The sequence below is a fragment of the Neoarius graeffei genome, chromosome 1 (genome assembly GCF_027579695.1).
Source record: "Neoarius graeffei isolate fNeoGra1 chromosome 1, fNeoGra1.pri, whole genome shotgun sequence".
In the NCBI taxonomy this organism is placed as follows: domain Eukaryota; kingdom Metazoa; phylum Chordata; class Actinopteri; order Siluriformes; family Ariidae; genus Neoarius; species Neoarius graeffei.
Window position 1 is genome coordinate 100531732 of NC_083569.1, and position 26974 is coordinate 100558705.

A 26974-nucleotide genomic window follows, 5' to 3' on the forward strand; every position below is an offset into this window, starting at 1 on the left:
AGTTTCTTGATGTTGTGTTCTAGAAACGGCACTAAAACTTAGCTTCGAAGCCACAAAATGCAACTTTGATGGGAAAAAAAATATATATATAAAAAATAAATTGCTTACCTCTCTTCACGTCGAAAGAAGGAGGAAAGTTTTGCTTGTTTTGACATGGCGGATTATTAACACGAGGAAATACTTGTAATTTGCAACTAAAAAGACTGCAGCTACACTGGCAGCTCGAACATGCTTTCTAGTGCGATTGTGTTGCGGTTGTGCAGAACAGTGTCAGTCCTGCGCACCTTAGTACGTGCACCTGAAGGCGCACCTTGGCGCGTGCACCTAACGAGCTCCGGCACGCGCGCCGTTAACAAAGAACACCTGTCTTTAATCAATGAACTACGTTTGGGCTATTTAAGGACTGCGCCCATGCAAGGACGATGCGAAGTATTACGCCGCGTCTAGGAACGCGAAAAATCAGAAAAATACATTTCTCCATTTGGAAAACCGGAGATTTTCAAGAGTTTTGTAAAATATCTGGATTTCCGGGTCATTAGCAGAAAAAAATCCGGGGGAAATCTAAAAACCCGGAATTCCGGAACATTTTCATGACTAATCAATTTATGGCCTTTTGGATCAGCTATGGTTCGAAAACGCATGGTCAATCAACATAATGATTGTTGCTTTGTACAAGGAAAAAAAAAAAAAAAAGTGGGGCTTGGAGGCGTTACGTTCACTTTAAATACATGTCTAAAGCTGTTCTATACCTCAGCAGCACGACGGCACTTTCTACAAAAAAAACAACACTAAAGTCAATTTGTGCAGCCATCGATAGGTTTTTACGAAGTCCGGCTGAGCGGAAATGATTTTGTTGGACATTTTGTATGATGATTTTATTGATCAAATTTGCGCGAAAAAAAAGAAAAGCTCAGTTTCTCAAAATCCAGTGAAATGTAGATTGAATAAAATAGTTATTCCACTCAATCTTGTCATACATGGCTTAGAGCCAACTCGGTGCTACGCGCCTCGTCGGCTATCAGCTCATGTACGACTCGATTTCGTGGAATAATCGTTAAATATGCTATGTTTGTAACTTGTACAGCGTCTGACTTCCCTTCTAATAACTTAACGTTGTTATTATTAGGCTCTCAACCTTGCTATAAAAAAAAAAAAAAACAGGCGCTTTTGAATTGGAGAATGGATGTAGAATAGATTTCCACAGAGTGATATAAAGCAGATGTATGGAAAAAAAAGGACATATTTATCCTTTGATTTTGTGTGTGTGCTCGTTCTGCATTTCTAAGCAATTAAAAATCGGCAAGCAGGACATTACTGTGAACGAGATCTGAATTTTGATCGAGTCCTCAGGTATAAATAACAATTAAATAAGAATAGAGTGAATAACTTGGCGAGTAAACGAGGTTTGTATTGGCACAGCGCACTGAAAGCAATCTGCTTGAAGTCAAAAAGGTCATGAAATACCAGATATTTGATTTCTGCTCCTAAAAAACATTAATATCCAAGGCTTTCATCTGACAGCGACAATACATCACTGATTATTTCATACTTTAGGCTCATTTTCTCTCCAATGGACCGATTTATGACATACTGCTTATTGTGTGATAACAAATGAATGCTTCGCATCATTAAACACCATTTAGACAAACAGCGCCTCTGAATCGGGAGAACTGCCAGAACTGCTCACATTTTTCTTGATCTTGTTCTTGATTGCCTCGATAACGCCAGCGCTGTCGCACTCGCGCAGTCTCTCTGTGGCTCGCAGGTCCTCACATGCCACCTGCATCTTCTCCTCTTCAAACGTCATCATGGCATTCTGGAAAAAGAGAGAATTAAACAATATTTACTTGCAAACTCTACACACATGGCAAGCTTATGCGATCGACATCTTGCAAAGCCGAATTATAGCGCACGCATTTTTGTGGTACGCATAATCATCTGTCAAGTTTCTGTGTCTCTGAAAATAAAATTAGAAGAAGGTTAAAAGGGTTCTACTTGCATCGTAAATGGATTCTACTCAAAGCCCTTTCTCACAATGAAACACTGTTTTGGAGGGAAATGGTTCTTTCAGAGGTTACAATATGGCTTCACAGTAAAAGAGTGTAGGTGCTAAACTGGCCTGTAAAGCGTAGGTGCTAAACTGGCCCGCTTGCCTCCCACTGAAAATATGTGCCGCTGCTATTTATGAAGCACAAAATAATATGACAACGGAGACCCCGGACTATCGCCCAACTGAAGTTACATATCAAGCAAGAATAGGAAAGAATTTCACATTCTGAACTTCAACAATCAGTGTCATCGGTTCCCAAACGCTTACCGAGTGTTGTTAAAAGATAAGGTGATGTAACATATGCCCCTATCCCAACATTTTTGGAACGTGTTTCAGGCATCAAATTCAGAATGAGTGTATATTTACAAAAAAAAAAAAGTTTCAGTTTGAACATTAAATATCTTGTTCTTGTATTGTATTCAATTGAACGTAGGTCGAAAAGGATTTGAATATCGCTGCATTGTTTTATTTTGGGGGGTTTTGAAGAGAGTCTTCCGAAATTTTTTGGAATCCAGGTTGTAAATAACAACTCTTAGCTTCCAAAAAAAAAAAAGTGTACTTTGAATACTTTGACAGGGAAACACTTATGTTGTAAGGTTCTACATCGATGCTTTGACAGTTTCTCCAAAGAAAAATCACAGGATCCTTAAGGATTTTGGGGAAACAGGGTTTATTCTGACTATAGTGATGAGGGATAGTATGTAAGTCAGGGATTTGGAAACTTTTTACAATCAGGAACCCCTTTTGAACTGTTAGAAAAATGCACTTTATTTTACAAACAAAGCCAGGAAGTAAATATCTGGGCAATTCCATGTAAATGTCAACCTCACCATGCAAAAATAAAGCAACATGTAATACATCAAAACCACTCCCAGAGATATCACCTAGGCCTGTATTTTACAGATGTGAATAAGATGAACCAATTTGTCACAAGAATTGTTCCCTTTGCCTTAATATGTCAGTCTTTCTTTTGTGGGTGCATTTGGGTAATTGAGTGATCAATCTCATTAAATCTGAAGGTTAATGATTAAAATTGAATCAGTCTCATTTGAATCATTTTCAGTGAATCATTTTCATTGAATCAGTCTCATATCATTAAATCACTCATGGAATCAGTCTCATTAATCAGTCTCATAAATTAATACCATTAATTTCGGTGCTTAATAATAAATTACCAAACAGCTAAATTATGTTATATTCCAAATTATTATGATCACTTACCATATTACATACATCATATGCACCTTTTAGAATTATTTGGAAATTGGGGACTTCAGAGATATTGGAACACAAATAAACACACAGTTTCAATAATAAATGAATTTATTATACCAAAGATAAAAATGAATAATGGCAGTTGAAATATATACAAACAGTGAGATATACTTGTGTGTGTGTGTGTGTGTGTGTGTGTGTGTGCGCGCGTTGTGGTGAAAAAAGATTAGCTTTGCGTGCTAATTAAGATGTGTTTGTGTGTGTCAGGCCTGGTGAGGCCTAGCTTGGTTGCTAGCTAAGACAAAGGAATGTTATCCAAGTAGAACAAAAGGATTAGCTCTGGTAGCTAACTCCACGTGTGTTTGTGGGGGAGGAGTTGACCACGTGGCTAGGCCTATGGCCTAGCAAAAGAAAGAAGCTAGCGTGGAATGCTAACTGAGGTGTGTTTGAGCACGTGGTGAGGCCTAGATTAGCTTTGTGTTGCTAAGTAGACAAAAGAATTAGCCGTGTGGCTAGCTAAGGCCCAAGGACCCTACCTCATGGAGTTAAAACAAAAGGTGTGTATGTGAGTGGGGGGGAGGACTGCCACGTGTTGGAGACAAAAGATTAGCTCTGTGTAGCTAACTCCACGTGGTGGAGACCTTGTGATCCCTTGAGACAATACAATTAGCCCTGGAGGGTAATGGAACAAAAGATGTTTAGCTAAGGTGTTTGTGAGGCCTGTTGAGGCCTGTGACCACGTGTTTCTAAGTAACAAAGGACTAGCCGGTAGTTAACCCACTAGCTCATAACAATACTGAATCCACTGAAATCTTGATGCGGTCAAGATGTATAAGGAAATTAAGTATGTTAGTACGGAATAAAGAGAAGCATGCACAGCCTATCTATTAAAACAATTGAGAGATTAAAACAAACAAACAAACAAACAAAAAATAAATTCAACACGCTGCGTGTCTATAGTGTAACAATTAAACGTGAGTTTAAATTCACACTACTTCAATAAAAGTTAATTCCTAAGACTAGTTTTTATGCCCCAAATTTGCCAGTCTTACTTAGTATCTTGCCTCTAGCAAGATTATGAAGAGATGTTCCGAGACTTCGGAGTTTCACCGTTGTGGAGGTCTCCGTGAATCGATTCTGTGGAGCGCAGAGAACTTCCTGGTCCGGCTCGTGATGAAAAAGTCTCTGATTAAATAATGTGCACAGCTTTTGAGTTAAAAAGGATTCAGTCGCTTCTTAACTTTTAATTAACTGCTTTGAGCTGCAGTCGTACATACTGATAATGAATAAACCGGTTGTAAACTCAAGCTGAGTTTAAATTCGCACGATCTTAGAGTCTACCGTGGCCAAAGGTAAACAAAGAAAAGTGCGAAACTCTGATTCTTGCAAGAAAGAAAAGATGTCTTTTTGGGCTTGCTTGCGGAGCGAGCGATTCCTCCCTGTGTCCGTGTTGAAATCACGGTGCCAAAAGAGGAGGAGCTAGGAGTTTCCAGGTGGTTTATGCCTTCCTGGAGGATGTGACGTAGATGATCCCGCCCACGCGTGACGTAGGTCAACGCGGAAGTTGGCTGATGGGAAAAGTAGTTTCTTAAAAGAGACGGACTGAATGTACCTACACTTTCTTATAATGTAAAACCCAAGCTAAAATCAACTTTGATCATGTACAATTCTATATTATTGCCACAAGCCACAGAAATGTATGCTAAAATCCACAAAACAATAGCCATCCTAAATATTATTTAAAAACTTTGATAGTTTTAGCTGATATTTAGAGAGTTTTTCAAAGGGTTATGGTGGTTAAATTGCTGATTTTCTAAACATATGCCATGTCTATTTCAGACGCGTCACATCCATAACGGAATTTCGTCACATCCATAACGCTGACTTTTCCTTCCGAAACTCTGCATGAAATACAAAATATTTTAAACAAAGATTTTTTAATATTCACCTTGGACCCCTCTATCAAATGGATATCTCCATTTCGACATTAGGTTTACAATTTCACAGAGTTTGATAAAAATGTACAGTCACCCAAGAAAAGTGATACTTTTTCTGTCACATCCATAACGCATCTTTTATTGGCATTTTCTGGCATGCCCTAGATGTACTATGGGAATTGTTCTTGTTCTATCACTTCTCCAGTATGGTACAGCCTTAAAATATGCAACACCTGTTTAAATACTGGGAGACAATAAAACATGCACTGGGTCATTTGTTGCCATTTTGAGTTCAAGTGTCATGTCCATAACGCTGGAATTGCTCATCTGCAGTATTATATGAGCCAGAGGGTTGCAAACTTTCCACTTACAGAACCCAATGTTCTTAAAATTGTCATTAGATTCCAGTCTAGATTACAAATAAGCATTACCTTTTGATACACTACCGTTCAAAAGTTTGGGGTCACCCAGACAATTTTATGTTTTCCATGAAAAGTCACACTTTTATTTACCACCATAAGTTGTAAAATGAATAGAAAATATAGTCGAGACATTTTTCTGGCCATTTTGAGCATTTAATCGACCCCACAAATGTGATGCTCCAGAAACTCAATCTGCTCAAAGGAAGGTCAGTTTTATAGCTTCTCTAAAGAGCTAAACTGTTTTCAGCTGTGCTAACATGATTGTACAAGGGTTTTCTAATCATCCATTAGCCTTCTGAGGCAATGAGCAAACACATTGTACCATTAGAACACTGGAGTGAGAGTTGCTGGAAATGGGCCTCTATACACCTATGGAGATATTGCACCAAAAACCACACATTTGCAGCTAGAATAGTCATTTACCACATTAGCAATGTATAGAGTGGATTTCTGATTAGTTTAAAGTGATCTTCATTGAAAAGAACAGTGCTTTTCTTTCAAAAATAAGGACATTTCAAAGCGACCCCAAACTTTTGAACGGTAGTGTAACAGTGGGCTGTCGCTAAACTTTTGAGAACTGTGGTTATTCTCAAAAGTCATTGCTACTGTGATAATATACAAGTCACATGATACATAGCCTGACAGCAAGATTCAGCAGTTTTACACAGGAAGTACACTTACCAGAAAACTGACGAAACTTGCACCAAAGCTCATCAGAGGGCTGTAATTCCTGCAGAACAAAGAGGAACCAATATGAATGCTCTTAGTTAAGAAGCACTGTTTTATAACCAGAAAGAGGTAGTAGGCCTAAAGGTTTCAATTTCAAAGCCTAAAACATTAAAGTTGGCCAAAAAGATTTTAACCGACAGAGATAATTTACATGAAAACAATAGTATATAGTCCACAAAAGAGAAAGCAGAACACTGAAAAACTGGAAATGAATTCAAAACAGGGTAAAGTATTGTACTTTTGTTAGACCAGTTACACACATTTCCAACACTCCGCATGTAAATAAACACTATAATTAAAAAGCCATACAAGTCTCAAAGGGAGATGAAAAGTGCTCAACTTGCAGAACATGTTCAGGAAAGTCAAGTGTAATAGTAGAAGGTGAAACTGTTCCCACTTCACTGCCTAAATGCCTCAGTCAGACTCGGCTAAACAAAAAAGAAATGCCAAAAACCAAAATATGTTTGATAATTTTGATTCTTTAAAGTAGATTTTTCATCTCCAGGTCACCTTCATCCAGTGCAAAGAACCTAGGGGTTGTGTTAGATGACAAACTCTCCTCCAGCGCGAACATCATTGCAGTGACCCGGACGTGTAGATTCCTCCTCTAAAACATCCGAAGGATCTGCCCCTTCCTCACCTCCTGGTCCAAGCGGTGATCCTCCTTGCTGGCCTTCCAGCTTCTGCCATCAGACCCCTGCAGCTCACCCAGAATGTCTACAATCTCCCTCGTTCTTCCCATGTCGCCCCTCTGCTTGTTGACCTGCACTGGCTACCGATTGTAGCTCGTATCAAATTTAAGACGTTGGTGCTAGCATACCAGGCTACAGAGGAACAGCACACGTGGAGAGCTTGGGAATTAAGCTAAGAGAGATGAGACTGAGATGGTATGGGCACATCCTGAGAAGAGATGCAGAGCATGTGGGAAGGAGAATGTTGAGGATGGAGCTGCCAGGCAAACAAAAACGAGGAAGGCCAAAGAGGAGATACATGGATGTGGTGAGAGAAGACATGAAAGTGGCAGATGTGGTAGAGAAGAATGCGGAAGACAGGGAGCAATGGAGACAAAAGATCCACTGTGGCGACCCCTAATCGGGAGCAGCCAAAAGAAGAAGTGCTAGCATACCAGGCTGTCAAGGGGTTAGGGCCAGCATACCTCCAGAGTCTGATCTGCCTCTACACCCCAGCCAGATCCCTATGCTCCACTACTACTGGTTACCTGGCCCCTCCTCCTCTCCGCTCCTGCCCAGCCCGCTCAAGACTGCTGTCTGTCCTGATTCCCCATTGGTGGAATGACCTTCCCATTGAGGTCAGAACTGTCGACTCCCTGACCACCTTCAAACACAGACTGAAGACTCTCCTCTTCAGGCTGCACCTCTCCCCTGCTTCCCTGCCCACTGTGTAGCTGCGTTTCGGTCTTGACCAACCCAGGCTGTGTACGGTCTAGCCTGGGGTTAGCCATTTGAGTTCTCTATTTAGTTGTACTTTGTGTGGTTGGTTTGAATATTGACACTTCAACAGCATATTACACCAGGCGTTATTCGGTCAGATGTTCAGTTGGTGCTAGAACTTTCTTGTCTAGAAGTTCAGCACTTAATGTACTGACTTTTGCACTCGTTGTACATCGCTCTGGATAAGAGCGTCTGCTAAATGCCATGTAATGTAAAGTATCCAGCATTTACCTTGAATGCACTTTGTACACTATTGGCATTATCTTACCCAGCTTCATGAGATAGTCACCTGGAATGCTTTTCAATTAACAGGTCTGCCTAGTCAAAAGTTAATCAGTGGAGGAGTTTCTTGCCTTCTTCATGCGTTTGAAATAAAACAAACAGTCAGTCAAAGTCCCTCTTGCGCCAGGATCTGGTCTTCCCAGGCAGTCTCCCATTACTACCCAACTCCTTGAGGCGCATAGGTGCGGCACCAATCTCCGTTTCGGTAGCCCTCGGCCTCTCACCTATGACATAGCTAGGGTTACTGGGGGTGTCCCTCTGGTAACCGTGACAGTTTGACTTCCCCAGCTTGACTTCCGCTAACCACTCGGCCAGGTCACAGTGAGGTCAAAACAGTAAATAACACAATATATAACCCTATCCACACCAGAACTGTAGTAATCTATATTATGTCAAGAACCGCTCAACTAAGTAAAGAGAAACGACAGTCCCTAATCATTAATTAGAATTAATATTAGAATTAAAACTAAAATCAAATAGAATATTGTTAGATTAAAAAAAAGATTTAATAATATATAGACTAGAAGAATGCTTCTTTACAAAAAAGACTTTATCAAACATATACAGAACTATTTAACTTGTTTACTCAATTTCTTTTTTAATTAAAATCTCGACAAGTGAGGAGCTGGAGTGAGAAATGTGAACATTAAACCGAAGTTGTGTTCTTCCATAGAGTGAATGACGTTAATCACTCTGCTTCAGTGCGAGATCTGCTTCTGAGTTATTTCTCGACTCTAACGTACACTTTATAGCAACCTTACCGCACACGGTGTAACTCCTGGTTAATTCATGAGCTTCCTCAAATGTGAAAGGCTTCCTGCTGTGGCCTTAAATGCCACTTGGATTATTTACTGCACTGCGAAAGCCACTGCGTGCTGGGATACGGGTGTGATGGCACTAATACACACCTAATACAGCTCTGACTAAGCACCAATGGGCAATGTGATGATAGGATGTCAATATTGTGATAAAAATCTCACACCCCTCCACCCAGTTATCGCTCATATCGTCAATTATACTGAGTTACACCAAAAAGGCACAATTTTTTGTAATTAAACTAAAAACACTATTTGGAAGCCATGTATCAGATGATACAATGTTTTTTTTTTTTTTTAAATCATGAAATGTTAAAATGTTTTAATTTTGTTTGTAGATGTTAAAGTAGAATTACATCAGCATTAAATTTCTAATGCAAATTAAAACTGTTTTGCTAGCAGCTTGTTTGTTAAGCTACGGTCACACTACGATGCTTTATCGATGAAAATGCGGCATTTAGGTGGTGATACGTGGCGATACTCTATGCGCTCTTGGGACCCAATCATTATGGGAAACACCTGATGCTGATTTACGCATAATCAGCACGTGCATATAAAGACTCTTTTCACAGAGACTTTGCGAAGTATTATCATTAACCACTGTCATGTTTGTTTCTAGCCATGTTTATGACTCTGGTTAAATACTCTGCTTTGTTTTGTTTGTGCTTTGTTACTCTGGCCTTGCCTCACGTTTTATTTCTGTATATATCACGCCTACTAATAAACACTCTTCCTGCACTTCGATCCGTCTACCGCCGCATACCTGACAGAATACTTTGCAAAGTCTCTGTGAAAACAGCGTCCTTATACGCGTGTCCTGATTGCGCTCAGGTGTTTCCCATAACAGCTGGGTCCGAAGTGTGCACACAACACGTTCTGAAGGATCCACAAATGTAAATGCACTTTTCAAGTCTTGGGAAGGTTAGGCAATGCCGAGCCGCTGTATCATCGAGGCTCCCGCGAACATCAGAGACATGGATTTGAGACAAAGACATCTCAAGAGGCTCGACGAAGATTCCCAAAGCTTCAGGAAGTATTCCCAAACTCATCTGCGAGTATTCACTACTTAGTTTTCCAACTAAAACATCGGCACCAAATTTCAATACATGCATTGTGAAAAATTTCAAAGTTTTTGGCCACTCACGAGGCGGAGACACCAAAAAACACCTTGCGAAGCTGGGAAAACATTCACCGTGCATCACATGATCGGTGGCGATGCTACCAATTTTTCCATCACCAAGTATTCGCAAACCCATCGCGAGCTGTAGTGTGACCAGCCATTGTGAAAAACCTCACAGGACCTTTAAAGGAAGCCGGCGCGTGAACATTCTGACATCCTTAGACATAGATACTATTTTACGCTACTGATTAATAAAACTTTATGTGGCTGATGCTACAACTGTACTTAAGTACACTTTGAGTATCTGTACTTCACTTAAGTATTTTTTTTAAACTTATGACTAACTTCACTACATTTGAAAGACAAATATCGTACTTTTTACTCTACATTTCTGTCAAGGTCCTCGTTACTCGTTACTATGAAGTGGCTTTGAAAGTGGATGTTTTTTCTTTTCTCTTCTAAAACGTGATTGGTTTTTTCTCAGGCGACACTGAGACAGCCGATCAGTAATCACTAGGGTCACGTCACGTCCATAGACTGGATAAAATCAAGTTCAATGATTTCCCAGTAGCATTATTTGAACACAATCAGTTGATGGCAGAATGGAAGGAGGCGGTTCTTCTGGAGAATGCACGCACTCATGGTCCACGAACACATGTTTCAGTTTTCTGAAAGGATTAAAGATACATTTCGTTTTAAATGTTCACTTTGTTTATTGAAAACGAACCACATCACGACCTACAAAAACTTGTCATCCAACCTGCGGGAGCATATTGAAGTAGATAAACGTTTTATTCCAAGAGAAAGCTTGCAATGAAATTGTCTGCGCTTTTAGAGCTAGCGATAACGTTGCAAAAGTAGCTATGCAGTCTGGTTAGTCAAATGACTTTCTGTGGATTTGCCCTCCAAGTTGCCGTAGCCTTGTCCACAGCTAGTTAACTTGGGCACTGTTAGTTAGCATGTTAAAAAAAAATGGAGTTATGCTAGCATGAATAACGTTAACTTATCTGAAGTCCTTTCAGAAATAGTTTAGCATAATCTTGCCAAACAATGTAGAAATCTTTATTTTCTAGTAGCGTTAGCTACCCAATATGATTTCAAGTTTGAAAAGCGTTTGCTAGCATGTCAGGTGGAGTTTCACTGACTAGCTAGCTTAACGTTAAACCACCATGATACACAGCATGCGTTCATTTTGTGAATTCACAAAATAATCCAGTCGGTTGTTTCAGAGGCATGAGGTATTATAAGCATTACGGCAATAATATGACAATGTGTTGACAGAAAATGTACTTTAATACTTAAGTATTTTTAAAAGCAAGTATTTAAGTAAAGATTTGACTGGACAACTTTCACTTGTATAGGAGTAACATTTGACCAGTGGGATCTGTACTTTGACTTAAGTAATGATGTTGAGTACCGGTACTTTGTCCACCTCTGGCTTTGGTAGACCACCAGCTAAAGTTCTGAATAACTAATGAGGCGGATGTGACGTCATGTGGAACCCAGCAATAGTGAAAGAAAGAAAAAGAAAGAAAGCACAACTTCATTCATCACACACTTGTGAAATTCCTCTCTGCATTTAACCCATCTGAAGCAGTGAACATACACATATATCCAGAGCAGTCGGCAGCCATGCTAACAGTTGAGAGTAACAAGGGCACCTCAGCCCAAGGCCGTCCCATATTAACCTAACCTGCATGTCTTTGAACTGTTGGGGAAACTGGAGCAACCAGAGGAAACCCACGCAGACACGGGGAGAACATGCGAACTCTACACAGAAAGGCCCCCACCACTGGCCGTGAACCCAGAACCTTCTTGCTGTGAGGCGACCGTGCTAACCACAACACCACCGTGCCGCCCACAGTGTGTTAGATATCTATCTTTTGAAGCAGTCAACATGATCACAAATGACTACAAGCTTCTAAATGCAACTCCTTTTTATCTTCCACAGTCTCTGTGTATATATCTTCAGCACCCTCCACAATTATTGGCACCCCTGGTTAAGATGTGTTAAAAGCCTTAAAATAAATTCAATTTTTATTGCAGAAGCATAATCTCACACTGAAAATTGCAGAAAAATGTAACCCTTAACTCAAGTGAATTAAAAATATAAAATAAAAAAAATCCCTGACTAAGAAGTAATTATTGTTCATAAAATCATCTGTCTCACAATTATTGGCACCCATAACAATTCCTAGAAAATAAATGTAATTGAAGCATTTCTGTCATTTCTACTGTAGTTTATAAAGTTGATCAGAGTATCTAGGAACCTTTAATTAGTAATTCATCACATCCTGTTTCCCTGGGGTATAAATATGATGTGACACAGAGGCCTAGTTCTCTTATCCACTCTTCAACATGGGAAAGACAAGAGAACACAACATTCAAGTAAGGCAGATGTGTGTCGACCTTCATAAGTCAGGCAACGGCTACAAGAAAACAGCCACTCGCCTACACCTGCCCATATCTACAGTCAGAGGAATCATCAAGAAGTTTAAAACAACTGGAACAGTGGCAAACAAGCCTGGACGAGGATGCAAGTTTATCTTGCCACCACGCACAGTGAGGAGGATGGAAAGAGAAGTAAAAAGTTCTCCAAAGCTCACTGTTAGAGAATTGAATCAAAGAGGAGCATCTTAGGGTCACAAGTCTCCATAACAACCATCAGGCGCTATCTACATGCCAACAAGCTGTTTGGGAGGCATGCACGGAAAAAGCCTTTTCTCACTTACAAGCATAAACGTAAACGTCTGGAGTTTGCTAAGCGGTACTGGGACTTCAACTGGGACTGTGTGCTTTGGTCAGATGAGACCAAGATAGAGCTTTTTGGCAACAAACACTTTAATACATCACAAAATACGAGTATGCGGAAAAGCACCTCATGCCCACTGTGAAGTATGGGGGAGGATCGGTGATGCTGTGGGCCTGTTTCTCTTCCAAAGGCCCCGGGAACCTTGTTAGGGTGCATGGCATCATGAACTCTTTGAAATACCAGGACATTTTAAATCAAAATCTGGTGGCCTCTGCCCGAAAGCTGAAGATGGGTCGTCACTGGGTCTTTCAGCAAGATAATGACCCTAAACATGTGGCCAAATCTACACAAAAATGGGTCACCAGACACAAAATCAAGCTCCTCCCATGGCCATCTCAGTCCCCAGACCTCAACCCAATTGAAAACCTGTGGGGTGAGCTGAAGAGGAGAGTGCATAGGAGAGGACCCAGGACTCTGGACGATTTAGAGAGATTGTGCAAAGACGAATGGTCGAATATCCCTCTCTCTGTATTCTCCCATTTTGTGAAATGTTATACAAAGTATTAACATCAGGGGTGCCAATAATTGTGGCACACATGATTTCTGAATGTGGGATTTTTTTTCCCCACTGAATAAATGCACTTGAATTAAAGGTTGGATTTTTCTCTTTTTTTTTGCATTGTTATCCTCTATTATTAAAAAAAATGAATTTATTAGAAACCTAAGAACATAATCTTAACAAGGGGTGCCAATAATTGTGGAGGGCGCTGTATATATACAGTGCTCAGCGTAAATGAGTCCACCCCCTTTTGAAAAGTAACGTTTTAAACAATATCTCAATGAACACAATTTCCCAAATCTTGAAAAAGATAACTTAACGTTATAAGTTAAACATCTGTTTAACTTATAACGTGAAAGTAAGGTTAATAATATAAACTTAGATTACACATTTTTCAGTTTTACTCAAATTAGGGTGGTGCAAAAATGAGTACACCCCACAACAAAAACTACTACATCTAGTACTTTGTATGGCCTCCATGATTTTTAATGACAGCACCAAGTCTTCTAGGCATGGAATGAACAAGTTGGCGACATTTTGCAACATCAATCTTTTTCCATTCTTCAACAACGACCTCTTTTAGTGACTGGATGCTGGATGGAGAGTGATGCTCAACTTGTCTCTTCAGAATTCCCCAAAGAAAATCATTTCTTTACACCACAAAGGTGAAGGCTACAAGAAGATCAGCAAAGCTTTACTTATCAGTCAGAATACTGTAGCAAAAGTGGTACAAAAATTTAAGAAAAGATGGAACTGCAACCATCTCACAGAGACGTCCAGGTCATCCACGGAAGTTAACACCTCGACAGGAGCGTCTTCTGATGAGAAGGGTTGAAGAAAATCGGCATGCAAGTTCACTGCAGTTATCTAAAGAAGTAGAAAGCCAAACTGGGGTGACTATTTCCCATGACACAATACGGCGTACACTGCAGAGGAATGGCACGCATGGATGCCGTCCACGAAAGAAGCCTCTCCTAAAGCCCAGGCACAAAAAAGCCCGCCTAGAGTTTGCCAGGGCCCATGCTGACAAAGATGAAGACTACTGGGACTCTATACTCTGGAGTGATGAGACCAAGATAAATGTTTTTGGAACTGATGGCTTCAAAACTGTATGGCATCGCAAAGGTGAGGAATACAAAGAAAAATGCCTGGTGCCTACAGTGAAACATGGTGGTGGCAGTGTCCTTATGTGGGGCTGCATGAGTGCTGCTGGTGTCGGGGAGCTGCATTTCATTGATGGCATCATGAATTCAGATGTATTGCTCTATACTGAAAGAGAAGCTGCTACCATCACTCCGTGCCCTTGGTCATCGTGCACTTTTCCAACATGACTAAACACACATCTAAGGCCGCTGCTGGATTTCTGAAGAAGAACAGGGTGAAAGTGATTCAGTGGCCAAGTATGTCTCCTGATCTGAACCCAAGTGAACACCTATGGGGAATTCTGAAGAGACAAGTTGAGCATCGCTCTCCATCCAGCATCCAGTCACTAAAAGAGGTCATTGTTGAAGAATGGAAAAAGATTGATGTTGCAAAATGTCGCCAACTTGTTCATTCCATGCCTAGAAGACTTGGTGCTGTCATTAAAAATCATGGAGGCCATACAAAGTACTAGATGTAGTAGTTTTTGATGTGGGGTGTACTCATTTTTGCACCACCCTAATTTGAGTAAAACTGAAAAATGTGTAATCTAAGTTTATATTATTAACCTTACTTTCATGTGAGAAGTTAAACAGATGTTATATTAAACTTGTCAACATTTTGGAAATTGTTTGTGTTCATTGAGATATTGTTTAAAATATTACTTTTCAAAGGGGGTGCACTCATTTACGCTCAGCATCCTCCAACATGGCTGTGGTCAATGATGCAATCAGTTTTGGTCACATGGTTGCAAATGAAGAATATCTCATCATCTCTAGCCGCTTTATCCTGTTCTACAGGGTCGCAGGCAAGCCGGAGCCTATCCCAGCTGACTACGGGCGAAAGGCGGGGTACACCCTGGACAAGTCGCCAGGTCATCACAGGGCTGACACATAGACACAGACAACCATTCACACTCACATTCGCACCTACGGTCAATTTAGAGTCACCAGTTAACCTAACCTGCATGTCTTTGGACTGTGGGGGAAACCGGAGCACCCGGAGGAAACCCACGCGGACACGGGGAGAACATGCAAACTCTGCACAGAAAGGCCCTCGCCGGCCCCGGGGCTCGAACCCAGGACCTTCTTGCTGTGAGGCGACAGCGCTAACCACTACACCACCGTGCCGCCCCAAATGAAGAATATCTGAAAAAAAAGTGTATCGTGACAGAATGTATCACGATATCGATATTCTATGGTCATATCGCCCAGCTGTAGCTGTAAGTGTGATGTTAGGGTCTGTAGTGTGTCCAGCAGGACTCCAGTCCATCCCATAGAGTAAAATAAAAAGGATAAGGACTGGAACATTCCGTGACACACCCACACACCTCCTCCCACGTGACTGAGATGTGAACACACACTCACCTGTACCTGTGGAACAGCTCTGTGCTCTCTTTAAAGCCGTTGTTCAGCAGCATGTTAATTCCCTGCAGTGAAAGTTCCGCATCATCAACCTGCTCAGGGAAATCATCTTCAGCCTCCGCCATCTCTCTCTCTCTCTCTAAATCACTACAGGGGTAATAAAGAGGAATGATTAACCCCAGTCTCTCTCTCTCTCTCTCTCACTCACTCACTCACTCATCCATTATGACTTCAGGGCAATAAACAAACATGAAGCTCAGAGCACACCGGAAGTAAAAGAAACCATAAACAGAAAGACGTGCAACAAACGAGTTCATAAAAAAAAAATATTTCCTAAATACTGTAAAACAAACAAATCTACACACAGGACACTCGAAACCCAGTTTACACCTCCAGCTTCCGGGTTTCCGGGCCAGCTTTCACTTTACATTCCCAAGAAGGAGGGTGTTGTTAGGGGGCGTGGCCTAACCAACGAACTGCAAGCCTATTGGCTGAAGCATAGCGGAAGTTTCTTGTTTAAGGCTGATCTCAGATCGGGTTTTGGCTTTTTTTTTTTATTTTAATTCTTAAAATTATTATTATTATTATTATTATATTTTTAATTATTATTTTAGTAATAATTGTTAAGATAAGAAATTAATATCTGCCCTGGGATCAGCTGTATTATAATAATAATAATAATAATAATAATAATAATAATAATAATAATAATAATAATAAATAGATAGATACTTTATTAATCCTAGAGGGAAATTCAAGGTATCGAGTAACATTGATATGCATAGGCATAGTTAAAGTATATATCAGGACATGCAATAGTGTGATAGTATACGATATATAATATTAAGATAGTATATATAGCAGTATGTATAATACATAAGTAAGTAGGTACATTATAACAGTATATAATAATAAAGTATATAATAAGGTAAGGTACAACATACCAGATAATAATAGATAGATAGATAGATAGATAGATAGATAGATAGATAGATAGATAGATAGATAGATAGATAGATAGATAGATAGATAGATAGATACTTCATTAATCCCAGAGGGAAATTCAAGGTATCCAGTACCATTTTCCCATTGCACAAGATCAATACAAAAACTAAATAGCATTATACATATAAAAATTTTATTATTATTATTATTATTATTATTATTATTATTATTATTATTATTATTATTATATTTTATTTTTTAATTATTATTTTAATAATAATTGTTAAGATAAGAAATAAATATCTGCCCTGGGATCAGCTGTACAATAATAATAATAATAATAATAATAATAATAATAATAGATAGATAGATAGATAGATAGATAGATAGATAGATAGATAGATAGATAGATAGATACTATATTAATCCTAGAGGGAAATTCAAGGTATCCAGTCACAGTTTCGCATTGCACAAGATCAATACAAAATTAAATAGCATTATACATATAAAATTATTATTATTATTATTATCTCATCTCATTATCTCTAGCCGCTTTATCCTTCTACAGGGTCGCAGGCAAGCTGGAGCCTATCCCAGCTGACTACGGGCGAAAGGCGGGGTACACCCTGGACAAGTCGCCAGGTCATCACAGGGCTGACACATAGACACAGACAACCATTCACACTCACATTCACACCTACGGTCAATTTAGAGTCACCAGTTAACCTAATCTGCATGTCTTTGGACTGTGGGGGAAACCGGAGCACCCGGAGGAAACCCACGCGGACACGGGGAGAACATGCAAACTCCACACAGAAAGGCCCTTGCCGGCCCCGGGGCTCGAACCCAGGACCTTCTTGCTGTGAGGCGACAGCGCTAACCACTACACCACCGTGCCGCCTATTATTATTATTATTTTAATAATAATTGTTAAGATAAGAAATAAATATCTGCCCTGGGATCAGCTGTATAATAAAAAAAAAATAAATAAAAATAATAATAATAATAGATAGATAGATAGATAGATAGATAGATAGATAGATAGATAGATAGATAGATAGATAGATAGATACTTTATTAATCCCAGAGGCAAATTCAAGGTATCCAGTAACATTTCCGCATTGCACACGATCAATACCAAAAATCAAAACTAAAATACCAAAAGAAATAAAACATTACCAGTAAGAGCAAGTAATATAATATACAGCTCTCAGTGTGGGAGGTAGTGAGGTAGTGCAGTCGGCAGAAAGAAGAAAGAAAGAAAGTACAACTTTGTTCATCATTCATCTGAAGCAGTGAACACACACATGAACAATGGGCACACACACATACCCAGAGCAGTGGGCAGCCATGCTAACAGCGCCCAGGGAGCAGTTGGGAGTTAGGTGCCTCTCTCAAGGGCACCTCAGCCCCAGGCCGTCCCATATTAATCTAACCGCATGTCTTTGGATTGTGGGGGAAACCGGAGCACCTGGAGGAAACCCACGCAGACACTGTGGGAGAACATGCAAACTCCGCACAGAAAGGCCCCCGACAGCCGCTGGGCTCGAACCCAGAACCTTCTTGCTGTGAGGCGACCATGCTAACCACTACACCACCATGCTGCCCATTGTTAAGATAAGAAATAAATATCTGTCCTGGGATCAGCTGTATAATAATAATAATAATAATAATAGATAGATAGATAGATAGATAGATAGATAGATAGATAGATAGATAGATAGATAGATAGATAGATACTTTATTAATCCCAGAGGGAAATTCAAGGTATCCAGTAGCATTTCTGCATTGCACACGATCAATACAAAAACTAAATAGCATTATACGTATAAAAAACTAAAATACAAAATACCAAATACCAAAATAAATAAAACATTACCAGTAAGAGCAAGTAATAGAATATACAGCTCTCAGTGTGGGAGACAGTGAGGTAGTGCAGTTGGCAGTAACCAGTAATGAGCAGTGCAAATACTTTGTGGACAGTTACATACATGTGCAGTGTTTAGTGGTATACCGGTATGGTAGATAGACAGCATAATATATTACATGACAGGCATAGTTAAAGTATATATCAGGACATACAGTATATGTAATAGTGTGATAGTATACGATATATAATATTAAGTTAGTATATATAGCAGTATGTATAATATATAAGTAAGTGGGTACATTATAACATTATAACAGTATATAATAATAAAGTATATAATAAGGTAAGGTACAACATACCAGCTAATAATAATAATAATAGGAAACAGAAGCTGAAGAAGAAGAAGAAATATTAAACATTCACATGCTGTTCGAGGAAAATAATCAACAAAAGGTAGGAGGAGTTTTCCAATTAGAACTTCGGCGACCGTTCTTAAGTTTCACATGACGTCACATCCAAGTCAAGTCAAGTCAAGTTTGTTCGTATAGTGCTTTTAACAATAAACATTGTCGCAAAGCAGCTTTACAGAATTTGAACGACTTAAAACATGAGCTAATTTTATCCCTAATCTATCCCCAGTGAGCAAGCCTGTGGCGACAGTGGCAAGGAAAAACTCCCTCAGACGACATGAGGAAGAAACCTTGAGAGGAACCAGACTCAAAAGGGAACCCATCCTCATTTGGGCAACAACAGACAACATGACTATAACATTAACAGTTTTAACATGAAGTCAGTTTCGTTGATGTTATAAACTCTTCATTGATGGAAACTTGAGTGCAAAACTGTTCATGACAACTGCAGTCCTAAAGTTAGCAAGTCAACTGTAGTCCTCAGCCATAAAAGCATTACTGTAAGAGTCCAGAGCGTCCTCCAAGTGTGACTTTCGACTGTCCATATGGGGCCGTCCTCCACAGGAGCGATGCAATGAGACTCCAACCAGACACAGGGCACCAGGATGGATCAGGCAGGTCCGAGGAACAGAAGAGGTCAGCATCTCGATCCCAGGACCGACATGTAACTCAGAGGGACAGATTTTTTTTTTGGGGGGGGGGGGGACGACACAGGTTGTTAGGTATGCCCAATGTCACCTGAATAAGTAGGAACAGTATACATATTGCATTGAGTACAAGCAGGGACTCCAGCAACTAACTATGACAGCATAACTAAAAGGAGAGAGCCAGAAGGTAACACAGGCATGAGGGAGCCCCGGGACATAAAGCAGCCAGCCACTGCACCATCAACAAACTTGAGTGAGCAAGCGAGTGGGGACTGACAGCATCCATACATCCCAGTTTAACAACACTCTCTATGTCTGAGGACCCTTCAGATCTACACCTTTATCTCATAAACACCATTAGCAAAAGGCTTGACTAAACAGATATGTTTTCAGCCTAGACTTAAATGCTGAGACTGTGTCTGATTCCCGAACATTACTTGGAAGGCTGTTCCATAACTGTGGGGCTTTGTAAGACATCTGCTTCAATAATTATTCAAAACTTTATCTGGTGGTCAACCAAAGCTCAGTTGTATGAAGAAGGTGCATTGCTCGGATGAAAAATGCCTTAGTTGTTTTAGGTTGTTCGACTCTAGGTCCTCAGCTATTTTACTCTATGGGATGGACTGGAGTCCTGCTGGATACACTACAGACCTAAACATCACACTTACAGCGACAGCTGGGCAATATGACAATAGAATATCGATGTCGTGATACATTCTGTCACGCTACACTTTTTTTCTGAGATGTTGCAGATATTCTTCATTTGCAACCACGTGACCAAAACTGGTTGCATGTTGTAGGATCTTCTTCTTCTTTTGGCTGCTCCCGATTAGGGGTCGCCACAGTGGATCTTTCGTCTCCATTGCTCCCTGTCTTCTGCATCCTTCTCTACCACCCCTGCCACTTTCACGTCCTCTCTTACCATATCCATGTATCTCCTCTTTGGCCTTCCTCGTTTTCGTTTGCCTGGCAGCTCCATCCTCAACATTCTCCTTCCAACATGCTCTGCATCTCTTCTCAGGATGTGCCCATACCATCTCAGTCTCATCTCTCTTAGCTTAATTCCCAAGCTCTCCACATGTGCTGTCCCTCTGATGTACTTGTTCCTTATCCTGTCCAACCTTGTCACTCCCATCGCAAACCTTAACATCCTCAACTCCGCCAACTCCAACTTTGCCTCCTGTCTCTTCGTTAAGGGTACGGTCTCCAATCCATACATCACAGCTGGTCTCACTACTGCCTTATACAGCTTACCTTTCACTTTTGTTGGGACTTTCCTATCACAAACGACTCCCGAAATCCTTCTCCAACTGCTCCACCCTGCCTGCACTCTCTTTCTCACCTCACTATCGCAGCCCACATTTTCCTGCACAGTTGACCCCAGGTACTTGAATTCACCAACTTTCTTTACGTCTACTCCTTGCATCTTCACCACACTCTCATCCCCGTTCTCACTGATGCACATGCATTCTGTTTTGCTACTGCTCACCTTCATTCCTCTTCGTTCCAATGCGTACCCCCATCTCTCCAAACCCAACTCAACCTCCTTTCTACTTTCACCACATATCACATTATCATCCGCAAACATCATGTTCCATGGTGACTCTTGCCTCACTTCGTCTGTCAAGCTATCCATCACTATGGCAAACAAGAAAGGACTCAAAGCAGATCCTTGATGGAGTCCCACCTTCACCTTGAACCATTCAGTCGGTCCAACTGCACACCTCACTGCTTTTTCACTGTTGGAGGATATACATATATATATATATATATATATATATATATATATATATATATATAGTATTAGTTGCTAGTTTTGTAGTTTACCAATAAATGTCAACAAGGAATTGACATTGTAACCACATGAACATCCAGGTCAAAGGTCGCATATTCCTCGAACCAAAATATAAAATGTCTACTGATATTGTAATATGTGGTAGATATTTGCAACAAACTACAACCCCAATTCCAAAAAAGTTGGGACAAAGTACAAATTGTAAATAAAAACGGAATGCAATGATGTGGAAGTTTCAAAATTCCATATTTTATTCAGAATAGAACATAGATGACATATCAAATGTTTAAACTGAGAAAATGTATCATTTAAAGAGAAAAATTAGGGGATTTTAAATTTCATGACAACAACACATCTCAAAAAAGTTGGGACAAGGCCATGTTTACCACTGTGAGACATCCCCTTTTCTCTTTACAACAGTCTGTAAACGTCTGGCGACTGAGGAGACAAGTTGCTCAAGTTTAGGGATAGGAATGTTAACCCATTCTTGTCTAATGTAGGATTCTAGTTGCTCAACTGTCTTCGGTCTTTTTTGTCGTATCTGCCGTTTTATGATGCGCCAAATGTTTTCTATGGGTGAAAGATCTGGACTGCAGGCTGGCCAGTTCAGTACCCGGACCCTTCTTCTATGCAGCCATGATGCTGTAATTGATGCAGTATGTGGTTTGGCATTGTCATGTTGGAAAATGCAAGGTCTTCCCTGAAAGAGACGTCGTCTGGATGGGAGCATATGTTGCTCTAGAACCTGGATATACCTTTCAGCATTGATGGTGTCTTTCCAGATGTGTAAGCTGCCCATGCCACACGCACTAATGCAACCCCATACCATCAGAGATGCAGGCTTCTGAACTGAGTGCTGATAACAACTTGGGTCGTCCTTCTCCTCTTTAGTCCGAATGACACGGCATCCCTGATTTCCATAAAGAACTTCAAATTTTGATTCATCTGACCACAGAACAGTTTTCCACTTTGCCACAGTCCATTTTAAATGAGCCTTGGCCCAGAGAAGACGTCTGCGCTTCTGGATCATGTTTAGATATGGCTTCTTCTTTGAACTATAGAGTTTTAGCTGGCAATGGCGGATGGCACGGTGAATTGTGTTCACAGATAATGTTCTCTGGAAATATTCCTGAGCCCATTTTGTGATTTCCAATACAGAAGCATGCCTGTATGTGATGCAGTGCCGTCTAAGGGCTCGAAGATCACTGGCACCCAGTATGGTTTTCCGGCCTTGACTCTTACGCATAGAGATTCTTCCAGATTCTCTGAATCTTTTGATGATATTATGCACTGTAGATGATGATATGTTCAAACTCTTTGCAATTTTACACTGTCGAACTCCTTTCTGATATTGCTCCACTATTTGTCGGCGCAGAATTAGGGGGATTGGTGATCCTCTTCCCATCTTTACTTCTGAGAGCCGCTGCCACTCCAAGATGCTCTTTTTATACCCAGTCATGTTAATGACCTATTGCCAATTGACCTAATGAGTTGCAATTTGGGCGGCACGGTGGTGTAGTGGTTAGCACTGTCGCCTCACAGCAAGAAGGTCCTGGGTTCGAGCCCCGGGGCCGGCGAGGGCCTTTCTGTGTGGAGTTTGCATGTTCTCCCCGTGTCCGTGTGGGTTTCCTCCGGGTGCTCCGGTTTCCCCCACAGTCCAAAGACATGCAGGTTAGGTTAACTGGTGACTCTAAATTGACCGTAGGTGTGAATGTGAGTGTGAATGGTTGTCTGTGTCTATGTGTCAGCCCTGTGATGACCTGGCGACTTGTCCAGGGTGTACCCCGCCTTTCGCCCGTAGTCAGCTGGGATAGGCTCCAGCTTGCCTGCGACCCTGTAGAAGGATAAAGCGGCTAGAGATAATGAGATGAGATGAGATGAGATGAGATGAGTTGCAATTTGGTCCTCCAGCTGTTCCTTTTTTGTACCTTTAACTTTTCCAGCCTCTTATTGCCCCTGTCCCAACTTTTTTGAGATGTGTTGCTGTCATGAAATTTCAAATGAGCCAATATTTGGCATGAAATTTCAAAATGTCTCACTTTTGACATTTGATATGTTGTCTATGTTCTACTGTGAATACAATATCAGTTTTTGAGATTTGTAAATTATTGCATTCTGTTTTTATTTACAATTTGTACTTTGTCCCAACTTTTTTTGGAATTGGGGTTGTACAAAAAAAAAATTCTGAATGGAATAGAAAAATCTGAATATTTCAAGCATGTAATTTTTTATATGTTAGGAATTTAATTCTGGTCTAATTCTATTTATTGCAATAGGATTCCAAATACTCTTTACACATTCCATTCTGTTATGAATCAGAAAAAAATATTATAAATCACAGCGCTTTAAAAAATTTTTTTTTAAAGTACTTCATCTACTTCAATGTTACACAAAGATCGATCCATAACAGTTGTAAATGTCCCTTAATTCCACAGGGTGTCGATAATGGTGGACACCAGTGAAAGAGATCACTATTATCGACACCTCACGTGACTTCTAAAACGCACGTTTAGATACAAAATGGCAGCTGTCAAATGAAAGAGTGAGAAACAAAGTAGGTTTCGACAAGGAGATCATGAAATATTGGTGAATTTGATAAGTAAAAACACGTCCATGATCTTTCCACCATGCTTACCTGCGATGATAACATCCGGGTTTTCATCAAATAGCTGATCGTGCTAAAAAAAATTCCATCTCAGGTAACGAGCTGTCATCAGACGACAAGATCAAAGGGTGAGGCGGGTCTTCCAGTTGATTAATTAACCAATAAAAACTGCTGTAACTGAAACTCAGCTTTGTAAAATTGTTTTTTATTGGTAAATCTGAAAAGGTGTCAATAATTATGGACTGTCGACAACTGTAGCTGCCGCTCTATTTTCCAGTTGTACTGAAGTGTTTTATTCCTCTTACACCACAGCAATTTGCCATTCATTCATTCATTCATTCATTCATTCAGCTAGCATTTTTAAGTCTTAATGTGTGAATTTCTTTAGAGTCAGCTTATGAATGGTGTCCCTGAAGCAGAGTGGGTTTTGCTTAAAGGCCCAATGGCAGCTGATCAGTAACCTCTCTCTCTCTCTCTTTCTCTCTCTCTCTCTCTCCCTCCCTCTCTCTTTCTGAGACTCTGTCTGTCTGTCTGTCTCTGTCTGTCTGTCTGTCTCACTCTCTGTCTGACTGTCTTGCTCTCTCTCTCTCGCTCTCTGACTGTCTTGCTCTCTCTCTCTGTCTATCTGTCTGACTCTGTCTCTCTCTCTCTGTCAGTCTGACTGTCTCTCTCTCTCTCTGTCTGTCTCTGTCTCTCTCTCTCTGACTGTCTTTCTCTTTCTCTGTCTGTCTGTCTTTATCTCTGTCACTCTTTCTCTTGCTCTGCTTGACTCTCTCTCTTGCTCTGTTTGACTCTCTCTTGCTCTGTTTGACTCTCTCTCTCGCTCTGTTTGACTCTCTCTCACTCTATTTGACTCTCTCTCTCGCTCTGTTTGACTCTCTCGCTCTGTTTGACTCTCACTCTGTTTGAATCTCTCTCTCACTCTGTTTGACTCTCTCTCGCTCTGTTTGACTCTCTCTCTGTGTCTCTCTCGCTTTCTGACTCTCTCTCCCTCTCTGTCTGTCTGTCTCTGTCTGTCTGTCTCTCTCTCTCTGACTGTCTCTCTTTCTCTCTGTCTGTCTCTGTCTTTCTCTCTCTGACTGTCTTTCTCTTTCTCTGTCTGTCTGTCTTTCTCTCTGTCTCTCTCTTTCTCTCTCTCGTTCTGTTTGACTCTCTGTCTCTCTCGCTTTCTGACTCTCTGTCTGTCTGTCTTTGTCTGTCTCACTCTCTGTCTGACTGTCTTGCTCTCTCTCTCTCTCTCTCTCTCTGACTGTCTCACTCTGTCTGTCTGTCTGTCTGTCTGTCTGTCTGTCTGTCTGTCTGACTATGTCTCTCTCTGTCAGTCTGACTGTCTCTCTCTCTTGCTCTCTGACTGTCTCTCTCTCTCCCTCTGTCTGACTGTCTCTCTCTCTCTCTCTCTGTCAGTCTGACTTTCTCTCTCTCTCTGTCTGACTGTCTCGGTCTCTCTCTCTCTGACTGTCTTTCTCTGTCTGTCTGTCTTTCTTTCTGTCTGTCTCTCATTCTGTTTGACTCTCTCTCTGTCTCTCTCGCTTTCTGACTCTCAGAAAGAAATAAATATCTGCCCTGGGATCAGCTGTATAATAAAAATAATAATAATAATAATAATAATAATAGATAGATAGATAGATAGATAGATAGATAGATAGATAGATAGATAGATAGATAGATAGATAGATAGATACTTTATTAATCCCAGAGGCAAATTCAAGGTATCCAGTAACATTTCCGCATTGCACACGATCAATACCAAAAATCAAAACTAAAATACCAAAAGAAATAAAACATTACCAGTAAGAGCAAGTAATATAATATACAGCTCTCAGTGTGGGAGGTAGTGAGGTAGTGCAGTCGGCAGAAAGAAGAAAGAAAGAAAGTACAACTTTGTTCATCATTCATCTGAAGCAGTGAACACACACATGAACAATGGGCACACACACATACCCAGAGCAGTGGGCAGCCATGCTAACAGCGCCCAGGGAGCAGTTGGGAGTTAGGTGCCTCTCTCAAGGGCACCTCAGCCCCAGGCCGTCCCATATTAATCTAACCGCATGTCTTTGGATTGTGGGGGAAACCGGAGCACCTGGAGGAAACCCACGCAGACACTGTGGGAGAACATGCAAACTCCGCACAGAAAGGCCCCCGACAGCCGCTGGGCTCGAACCCAGAACCTTCTTGCTGTGAGGCGACCATGCTAACCACTACACCACCATGCTGCCCATTGTTAAGATAAGAAATAAATATCTGTCCTGGGATCAGCTGTATAATAATAATAATAATAATAGATAGATAGATAGATAGATAGATAGATAGATAGATAGATAGATAGATAGATAGATAGATAGATAGATACTTTATTAATCCCAGAGGGAAATTCAAGGTATCCAGTAACATTTCTGCATTGGACACGATCAATACAAAAACTAAATAGCATTATACGTATAAAAAACTAAAATACAAAATACCAAATACCAAAATAAATAAAACATTACCAGTAAGAGCAAGTAATAGAATATACAGCTCTCAGTGTGGGAGACAGTGAGGTAGTGCAGTTGGCAGTAACCAGTAATGAGCAGTGCAAATACTTTGTGGACAGTTACATACATGTGCAGTGTTTAGTGGTATACCGGTATGGTAGATAGACAGCATAATATATTACATGACAGGCATAGTTAAAGTATATATCAGGACATACAGTATATGTAATAGTGTGATAGTATACGATATATAATATTAAGTTAGTATATATAGCAGTATGTATAATATATAAGTAAGTGGGTACATTATAACATTATAACAGTATATAATAATAAAGTATATAATAAGGTAAGGTACAACATACCAGCTAATAATAATAATAATAGGAAAC

At 40.4% G+C, this 26974-nt stretch overlaps 1 protein-coding gene across 3 annotated transcripts in view; it reads right to left on the bottom strand.

Moving 5' to 3' along the window:
- Positions 1 to 16269, bottom strand: part of LOC132877292 (tetratricopeptide repeat protein 39C-like) — a 41354-nt gene extending 25085 nt beyond the window's left edge. For 2 of the 3 annotated variants that reach the window (XM_060913596.1, XM_060913581.1), the window contains exons 1-3: positions 15840 to 16241; positions 6306 to 6354; positions 1688 to 1816 (exon numbers count right to left, since the gene is read on the bottom strand). In XM_060913596.1, the coding sequence (XP_060769579.1) occupies positions 1688 to 1816; positions 6306 to 6354; positions 15840 to 15961 (300 nt within the window). In that variant the 5' untranslated portion in view covers positions 15962 to 16241. Of the gene's footprint in view, positions 1 to 1687; positions 1817 to 6305; positions 6355 to 15839 lie in introns of all 3 variants that reach the window. The other variant, XM_060913590.1, reaches the window with a different exon arrangement.
- Between the last annotated feature and the right edge of the window lie 10705 nt (positions 16270 to 26974).